The 9,800-nt window shown below is 45.4% G+C and overlaps 1 protein-coding gene across 1 annotated transcript; it reads right to left on the reverse strand.

Moving 5' to 3' along the window:
* Positions 1–304: 304 nt before the first annotated feature.
* Positions 305–7,216, reverse strand: AWAT1 (acyl-CoA wax alcohol acyltransferase 1). The gene is made up of 7 exons (XM_028092093.2): positions 7,069–7,216; positions 5,799–5,906; positions 5,233–5,303; positions 4,122–4,326; positions 3,273–3,444; positions 630–829; positions 305–459 (listed from the first exon to the last, which is right to left on the reverse strand). The coding sequence occupies exons 1-7, from the start codon at positions 7,142–7,144 to the stop codon at positions 305–307; spliced, it is 987 nt and encodes a 328-aa protein (XP_027947894.1). The 5' UTR covers positions 7,145–7,216.
* Between the last annotated feature and the right edge of the window lie 2,584 nt (positions 7,217–9,800).

The raw sequence follows: 9,800 nt of genomic DNA on the forward strand, positions 1-9,800 counted from the left end.
CCTTCAGGACCTGGGGGGTTGGACTTAGGGAGGAAAGCCAATAGGGAGCAAGGAAGGAAACATGTCTGTGCCTAGAGTGCCCATGGCTGGCCCTGAGGGACCTCAGGGTGCCCCCTTTTTGTGGAATGACTGAGTGAAGCTCCTTAGGACAGCAACTATGAGGGCTTTGTGGCAAGGAAGGAATTCCTAATGTCCTCCCCTACCACACATAGCCTTCCCTTATCTCCTTTTCTCCACCTCTTGGTTAGCAGCAAATGAGTCTCCTCTTCAAGGTACATGCTTTTGGGCACGCAAGCCCATTCAGTCACAGGAAAATCAGCTTTTGGGCCTCTGAGCAGCCATACTGGGTCTTATGCTGGTCAAACAGTTTGCACAGGGCATCCATATAGAGTGCATGGTATTTGTCCACCATTTCCTGGCTTGGTTTTTCAATTTTGGGCAGTGGCAGAGGCTCCCCAACTGGAAATGGGAAAAAAGAAGGGGCAAATGTTAGAATCTTCTCTTCCTTTAACCTCCTTCTTCCCTGGGCCAGATTCTCTCACTTGCCAAGTCAACTCCCAGATTCTCCCTCTTTGAGGTTGAGGTCAGGAAAGAGCTGAGGTGGACTTGGGGCTGAAAGCAGCACTCACCCACAGTGACGATAGGCAGCGAGTATGGCAGGAGCCCATAGGAGCCTTGGCAGAAGCCTCTTCCATAGAAGACACAAAAATAGAAACCAAAGATTCTGCGGAAGGAGCTCTGGAACTTGTACATCCAGCTGTCCTTATGGAATTGCACCTGATCATATACCTCAGTTTCTCCAAAAGTGAAGGTGGGGACCAGATGAGCCCTGAAGGAAAATCCTGATTTATTTCTCAAACACAGGCTAGGATGAGAACCACTCAGGAAGAACATTTGTTCCTGGCCAGGCTCCCAGCTATATAAAATCCCTGCAACATAAAGCATTTCTTCTTGCACTAAACAGGGCTCCCATATTTACTGTCTCTTTTCTTGAAATGTTCAAATCTAGTGAGAATGTTATCTCTGGGCCAGGATCACAAGGGCAAGATATGGGGGTATAGGGAAGGAAGAGGGTTTTGGGCAGAGATCCCCAGAAACTTATATCATGGTAAAGAAAAGCTTCCAGGAAGTGTCATGCAGGGAAATATCTGACTCTGTTTCTACTAGTAGGAAGCATAGAGATGATGTTAATATTGCACAGATGCATATATTATGATATGCCCATCACCCACAGGGACTATGCATAAGGTATTCTGTCCCTTGAGATTAGAGAAGAGAAAATTTGTGTCCCTCTCGGGCCATAGGTAGAGAATCAGGCTCCTGAAGTCTTCCTGTGAGAGAAGAGTAAAGAGAACATGGCCTTTCTTATACAAACCTTTGCGAGTTACTAGTAATCTCTCTGCACTTTGATATATGTTACCTTACTGGATCCTCACAGCAGAGACAATGTGGGGCACAGTGGAAGGCGGTGGTATTTTCTCTATCTTACAGATCCAGAAGCCCAGGTTCTGAAGGGGAAAGTTCACTCAGGCAGTCAGTGAGTGGCATGACCTGGGCTAGAACCCAGGATTCCTTCCTCCCAGCTCAGAACTCTCTCTACATTATGCTCCAAACTGATGAACAGTCCACTCAGGCAAGGTCCCTAGGTGAACTACTTTTCTCTGAGTCAGAAATAGGACAATTATCTCTGTGTTCAGTGGGCTGGCCTCCTGACCTTATGGTGCACCCCACAGTTCCAGCCTTGGGCACCTGCCCTTTACCTCCCATCTTTATCCCTCAGTTAGAGTGGCTATTAATTATCTACCACTTACTGTGTGCCAGACACATTTGGTGTTTTATGTGGATGACTTCATTTAATAATCAAGGCAAAAAATGGGCAGAAGACATGAACAGACACTTCTCCGAAGAAGACATAGAAATGGCTAACAGACACATGAAAAAATGTTCATCATCATTAGCCATCAGGGAAATTCGAATCAAAACCACACTGAGATACCACCTTCCACCAGTTAGAATGGCAAAAATTGAGAAGGCAAGAAGCAACAAATGTTGGAGAGGTTGTAGAGAAAGGAGAACCCTCTTACACTGTTGGTGGGAATGCAAGTTGGTACAGCCACTTTGGAAAACAGTGTGGAGGTTCCTCAAAAAATTAAAAATAGAGCTACCCTATGACCCAGCAATTGCAGTCCTGGGTATTTACCCCAAAGACACAGATGTAGTGAAAAGAAGGACCATATGCTCCCCAACGTTCATAGCAGCAACGTCCGCAATAGCCAAACTGTGGAAAGAGCCGAGATGCCCTTCAACAGATGAATGGATAAAGAAGATGTGGTCCATATATACAATGGAATATGACTCAGCCATCAGAAAGGATGAATACCCAACTTTTACATCAACATGGATGGGACTGGAGGAGATGATGCTAAGTGAAATAAGTCAAACAGAGAAAGTCAATTATCATACAGTTTCACTTATTTGTGGAACATAAGGAATAGCATGGAGGACATTAGGAGAAGGAAGGGAAATATGAAGAGGGGGATACCAGAGGGGGAGATGAACCGTGAGAGAGTATGGACTCTGAGAAACAAACCGAAGGTTTTAGAGTGGAGGGAGGGTGGGGGGATGGGTTAGTCTGGTGATGGGTATTAAAGAGGGCACGTATTGCATGGAGCACTGTGTGTTATATGCAAACAATGAATCATGGAACACTACATCAAAAACTAATGATGTAATGTATGGTGGTTAACTAACATAATAAAAAAAATAAACCCCACAATGACCCTATGGAGTAGGTACAATTATTAGTAGCCACATTATGAAAATGAAAACACCCAGACTCAGAACGGTTAAGTAATCTGTCTCAGAGAGTAATAGTAAGTTATGAAGCCAGGGTTCAAATCAGGCCCCCTGACTTCAGATTCTGTGCACATACTCACCATACTGTACTGCCTGCCCCTTGCACTTACCATTAACAAACAGATATAGATATTGATATTGCTAGAGATGATGTGGGCATCATCTGTATATTAAGGGAGTCCTAGCCAAGCCCCCTGATAATGAATCTGGGTTTCTGGTTTGGCTTCCTGAGAATTGGTCCAGGTAGTTTAGAAGGACTGGATGACATAAACCTTTTAAAAATGCTATGGCCATCTCCCTTATGCACTAGTAAGTTCCATGAGGGCAAGACTCACATCTGATTCATCTTGGCATCACCTAGCAGGTGATGCTGCTCAGAGAAGGCCATCCACCCCTGCCCTGGGAGGAAGACCTACCCATGCTGGAGGGCTGTGCGCACAAACCCCTTGCGCTTCTGGAGGATGAGGGTGGTGGTGTTGGGCACACTTTGCAGGGCCTCTCCCACCCCTCCTACTACGATGCCCACAAGGTTGCCAGTGCCATGGCTTAGCAGGTAGTCGATAGCTGGCTGACTCACGGAGCACACACCTAAGGAGAATCAAAGAGCAGAGAGAGGAGCAAAATAAGGGGAAAGGAAAATGGCTGAGAGGGAATACTCTCTGCTTACTCCTCATTGGCTTGTCTATGTGCCCTCTGTTCCCATGAGTCCCAGAAGGAGAATCAATGAGATGGGACTAAGGGTGTGGAGAAAAGAAGGCTGAGGACAAACCCAGCATGTTTCACTTTGAGGCAATATCTTCATTCATAGGAGACATTAGGTTAAAACTATAGTAGGAAGGTTTCCAGTGGGATAACCAGAAGAACTTTCTGAATCTCAACTATAATCTTACTCTTTTCTTTTCCTCTATTGTCACCAAATAGCAAAAGTTATTCTTTACTGAGCATGTACTCTGTGGCAGGCAGTATATTGAATGCTTTACTTGTATGATCTCATTTGGCCATCACACCAAATCTGAGGTTAGACTATTATCATCAGCATCTCCTTACAGATGAAGAAAGTGAGACGGGTAGCTTGCTCAAGACCACGCAGTAGGCGGCAGAGCCAGGATTCAAACCCAGTTTAGCTCCAGAACATATGCTTTTAACTACTACGCTTTGATAGGAATGGATGAGAGGTGGTTGAGAGGTAGGGGATGGGGCTTAAAAAGGTGAGTATCCCAGCAGAGAAATGGGCCAGAAGCTCCAGTAAGTATGGTCAGAAGTACCTTTGGCCATGAGGTACTCCCTAACAAAGGGGACCCTGAAGAACCAGGACAGTGTGGCCAAGTAGGGAGTGATGCCTGGGTAGATCTTCGAGAAGCCTGTGGCTTCAGTGCAGAAGTTGCAGAAGGGTCCAAAGGTCAAGAGGCCATGAGGATGAACCCCCATGATGTAGTTGTGCTCAGGTGACAGGTTTTTAGTCTTCAGGATCTGCAGCCATGAAAAGAAGCACCAGAGGTATTGAAATAAGATCACATGAAGAAGCAAAGGTGAAGACACTTCAGGGATCAGGGTGCTCTCTAAAGCAGAGCTTTTCAACAGCTAGGCCATGAGTGGGTTTCAGGGTTTTTCAACAGCTAGGCCAAGGTACCTCAGCCCCTGGAAAGCCAGGAAGGATCTGGGGCAGCTAGAACTGCTGGACCTCTTCCCCATGGGTGGCTGCAAGTAGTTCCAGCCATTTATCTCAATGCACTTTATGCATAGTATCATTTTGTACGAGTGTTTAAGTGAAAAGGTCGGCAAGTTCTGCTCTAAAAATTGGGGCAACGTTTATTGTCTAGTCCAAAGAATGCTCAGAGGACCAGCATAGCACTACATTACTAGATCGTCTTCCTGATATTTTCTCCTCCCAACCCCCTTCCGGTTTCTGCCTAAGTAACTTCTATTGAACTTGAAAACCCTGCCTAAATATCACCACGTCTGTGAAGCTTTTTCTTACCCCTCATCTGAACTACTTGTGTACCATGTACCAAACTATAAATACATACTTGTCTGTCCTTCTCATTAGATATGAGCACCTTGATGACAGGTTGCATCCTACTCACTTCTCTGTACCTCTAACATGTAGTACAGAGTAGGCTTTCAATCAACGTTTGTTAAACTGAACTGAATTGTATTTGTGTTTCTGCCTGTGTCATCTGGTAGGTCATGCCAAGGGTGTCCAAAGTATGCTAGCACAGTAGCGAGTACCAGCCACAACGTTGGGTCTTGAAGTATGTCTAGCCTGCCCTGAGACTTCTCTGGTATGTTCATTTTCCTTATGGACAACCCCAGTTATTTGGCATAAATGCCTAGTATTTTGGGAACTGCTGGGGATGCTGGGAAAGAGACACTTACCGTAATGGGGAAATAGTCCCTGAGGTGGGTCCAGATACACAAGTTCCTTACCCAGCCTGAACGCCTGCCACCTGAGAGAGAAATATCAGTGGGGGATGGTGTCTGTGTGCCAACCCCATCCCTCCCCCTCACTCAGGGCTTTCCTAACAGCATGGAGGGTCATGGCTCCGCTAGAGAGGTGGAAAAGGAAGAGACCCCAAGAGGGTCCTGGCTGGCCCAGGTCCTGTGACTCTGAGAACTTGGATGAGAGACCTGTGGTATGGTGAGTGGGACTCCCTGGTTACAGGTTAACCTAGAACATTCTTTTTTTTTTTTTTAATAAGTTTTTGTTTTGTTTTTTTAAAGATTTTATTTATTTATTTGACAGAGAGAGAGACAGCGAGAGAGGGAACACAAGCAGGGGGAGTGGCAGAGGGAGAAGCAGGCTTCCTGCTGAGCAGAGACCCCGACACGGGGCTCCATCCCAGGAGCTGAGCCGAAGGCAGATGCTTAACGACTGAGCCACCCAGGCGACCCTAAGCTGGAACATTCTTAGGCCATGTTCTTTCTAGGTCCACGAGTCTTACCTTGATCTGGGGTCTTCCAGTCCAAGAAAAACCAGGTAAAGTAAAGCACTGGCAGCGGCCACAAGGATGTAAACAGCAAGCAAATGAACAATGGCTGCAAGATAAAAACTGACGAGGGAGCAGGTCAGACCAAAATTGTTCTGCCAGCAGAACTTGCCCATGTACATCCCCATTAAGAGCCCCCCAAACTACCCAAGCTTCTGGTCCTGGCCTTCTGCACAGTCTAGCTCCTGCCCATCCAGCAGGATGTCTACTTGGCCTTCCTCTATCATCTACTGTACACCAGCCGTATTTCTCTAATTCCCCATCATCCCTGTCCACTTGCTTCCTCAGCCACTCACCATCCCTCTACTCCTTCCTGCTCCCTGCCTGCCACCAGCTTTTCCCTCGCTCCCATTCATCCACCATCTTTCCCTTCTTGTCTCCTGTCTCCTTTGCTATCCATCATCCCCAACCCCTTGTTAAACCGCTAGCTCATCATCCTTCCTTGCCCATAAACTATCCATATCTCCCCACACCCTGCTCACTAAGCATCTGCATCCCTGTACTTCTTCCCATTCACCATTCTTTTTTTAAAAAAGATTTTATTTATTTGACAGAGAGAGAAAATGCGCACAAGTAGGGGGAGTGGCAGGCAGAGGGAGAAGCAGGCTCCCCACTGAGCAGGGAGCCTGATGTGGGGCTTCATCAAAGGACCATGGGATTATGACCTGATCCAAAGGCTGATGCTTAACAGACTGAGCCACCCAGACGCCCCCCACCCCCGCCATTCACCATTCTTGTCCTCTTGCTCATTCACCATTCCTTCCATTATCACTATCTCCCCACATGCTACCACCCCACCCCCTCCCAGAATGGAAAACTCTATGGTTTAAACACAGGCTATACTTCTCCAAGTCTGTAATTCTAATGCTTCTTCTGTCCCACTCCCTGTGCAGTATGCTCATGGACATATCATGCCTATTCCCTGGGCCTCATTTCCCCTTTCCAGATGGTCAGGGTTAAGAAGTGGCTGAAATTAGCCAGATCTACTCATATCCATCATGACCCTGTTCTACCCCTCTGCCTGTTCTCACTGCCTCCTGTGGCTCTATCTCTTCCTTCTCCAGGGTGTTCATGCGACTCAAGACTCCTTGGCTTTACTCTGTAGTACCATCTGAGATGATCAAAGGTTAGATATGAGACTTCCCATGAGCATGAAGTTCACCCCAGATCTGACCCTGGCCTCTGACTCTGGCTTCTTGCTGTGCACTCTAGGATCAGTACTCACCTATGACAAGGTAGCTCAAGGGCCACTGCAGAAGTATCAGACTCTGGAAGTGTGTAGGCTGCCCGAAACAAGGCATGATGCTCAGGAGCCTGAGGAAGACAAAGATCCCAGAACACTCTTCCAACCAATGGTGCCACCAGCCTCTCGAAGCTTGCTCGATAGTGAATGCATATGATCAGGAGAATTTTCACCTGCCCTTTTCCTTCTTTGTCCTGCCCCACACCTACGACCCACTGCAGGAGGCAGGCTTTGGAGTACCAAGGACTGTCCTATCAGATCTGAGCCCTGGGCCCTGACCATTTGCCCTTTGACTCTTTCCTGAGATTATTAAGACATCAGGATGAAGAAAGGTAAGAAGGACTGCCACCTAGTCCTAATGACTCAGAGATCAAGAGAAGGGAAATACCTTTAACAGGCCACTCTGAGACTATGGGGGTTGTGATCTCAGGAGGGAGCTCTGGGGGATTTGTGGGGTAGGGAGTATCTAGGATTAGGTTTTTGTTGAGAGAGACTATTGCCCTGAGGCAGTCTGGCTTGGGATGTCCCCCTCTTTTAACTTGCTATTACAATAATTTCAGAATTTCCAAATATTCCAAAAAATTTCCAAATACACACAAAACTAGAGAATGCAACAAATTTTTATCTTTATGTTCATGTTTTTTGTTCATCTTCAATAACTGCTAACATTTTGCCATATTTGTTTCATCTATCGCCCCAATTTTTTTTTTCTTGGAGCATCTTAAAGCAATTCTAAGATATCATGTCATTTCACTCCTAAATACTTCACTATGAATACAAAAATATGAATGTTTTCTTCCACAGTGATGCCAATATCACCCTTAACAAATTTTGTAATTTTTGAATAATACCTAATATCCAGTCCACATTCAAATGTCTTTTTACAGTTGGTTAATTTGAATCAGGATCCAAACAAGGTTTACTGGTTGTATTTGAATGTTATGTCTCTTAAGTCTCTCTCTCTCTCTTTAGTTTTTCATTGTAAAATAAAACTTAGATACAGAAAACCACCTAAAACAAATGTATGGCTTAATAAATTATTATAAGACAAATACCTTGCCGCCACCACTACATCAAGAAATAGAACCCCAGAAGCCTCTCATGTACCCCATTTCAATCACAACCCTCTTCCTCCTCCCAAAATAACCATTATCCTAACTTTTTTTTTTCTTTTTCAAAATTGCTTTGGCTAGCCGGGGTCTTTGTGGTTCCATACACATTTTAAGATTGTTTGTTCTAGCTCTGTGAAAAATGCTGTTGGTATTTTGATAGGGATTGCAATAAATCTGTAGATTGCTTTGGGTAGTATAGAAAATTTTTAAAGATTTTTACCTATTTATTTGAGAGAGAGCACGAGAGCGGGGTGAGGGGCAGAGGGAGAAGCAGACTCTGAGCAGGGAGTCCTAAGATCCCAGGACTCCAGGATCATGACCTGAGCCGAAAGCAGATGCCCAACCGACTGAACCACCCAGGTGCCCCATCCTAACATTTACAGTAATCTTTTCTTTGCATTTCTATGGTTTTATTACCCAAGCATACTTCCTTAATGATGATGGTTTAGTCTTGCCCATTAAAAGAACTGATATGTTCCTTAAATTTTCTCTTTTTTGAACTTCTCATTTTGGAAAGTCTTAGATTTATGGGAGAGTTGCAAAGATAGTGTGGAGAGTCCCCTATACCCTCTGACCCAGCTTCCTTTTATGTTAACATCTTATGTAACCATGAGTATAGATATCACAGCTAAGAAACCAATACTGGTACATCACTGTTAACGCCAGAGTTTATTTGAATTGCACTAAATTTTTCTCCTAATGTCCACTTTCTGTTCCAGGATTCCACCAGGTCTCACATTGCATTTAGTAATCATGTCTCCTTAGTCTCCTCCAATCTGTGATAGTTTCTTGATCTTTCCTTTTATGACCTTGGCATTTTTTAAGAGTTTAAGTCTGTTTTCATTTGCAGGTTTCCCCTTCCATCCCTTTCTTTTCCTGACGTTGCTTATGTCTTGAAGAATCCACATTTGAGGGGCACCTGGTGGCTCAGTTGGTTAAGCGACTGCCTTCGGCTCAGGTCATGATCCCAGGATCCTGGGATTGAGCCCCACATCGGGCTGCATGCTCAGTGGGGGCCCTGCTTCTCCCTCTCCCGCTGCTGTTCCCCCTCCCTGTGTTCTGTCAAATAAATAAAATCTTAAAAAAAAATCCACATTTGACCCGGAGAATTTTCCACAGCCTGGACTTTGTTTACTGCATGCTCATGGTGCACTTCAGTAGATTCTTCTGTATTTCCTGAAGATTGACATCTGAATTCGAGGACTGGATCAGACTCAGGTTTGAGCCCTTTGGCAAGATCTAAATTTGCTTTTAATACAGAACAATCTGGGGGCGCCTGGGTGGCTCAGTCTTTGAGCATCTGCCTTCGGCTCAGGTCATGATCCCAGGGTCCTGGGATCGAGCCCCACATTGGGCTCCCTGCTCCGTGGGAAGCCTGCTTCTCCCTCTCCCACTGCCCCCTGCTTGTGTTCCCTCTCTCTCTGTGTCTCTCTCTGTCAAATAAATAAATAAATGAAATCTTAAAAAAAAAGAACAATCTTCCTTCCCACCCTCTTATTTCCCATGTTATTGGCCTGTTGAAGACTAGTCTCGCTTAGAGTAAGCCAGTCTTCCACGCCTCAGCACCAGATCCACTAAGCAGGGGTGATGGTGTGGAGCCTT

Source organism: Eumetopias jubatus, unplaced genomic scaffold (genome assembly GCF_037043125.1).
Source record: "Eumetopias jubatus isolate StellerSeaLion01/CBP00866 unplaced genomic scaffold, mEumJub1_p1.0 scaffold_11, whole genome shotgun sequence".
NCBI lineage: Eukaryota > Metazoa > Chordata > Mammalia > Carnivora > Otariidae > Eumetopias > Eumetopias jubatus.

Bases quoted from the DNA above. Each gene is read 5' to 3' on its own strand.
- AWAT1 (XM_028092093.2), bottom strand. From the start codon at position 7,144: ATGCCTTGTTTCGGGCAGCCTACACACTTCCAGAGTCTGATACTTCTG. The intron at 830-3,272 runs GTAGGTCTTCCT...ATTTTCCTTCAG, and splicing joins CGCACAGCCCTCCAGCATGG to GGCTCATCTGGTCCCCACCT. The intron at 460-629 runs GTGAGTGCTGCT...TCCCATTTCCAG, and splicing joins GCTGCCTATCGTCACTGTGG to TTGGGGAGCCTCTGCCACTG.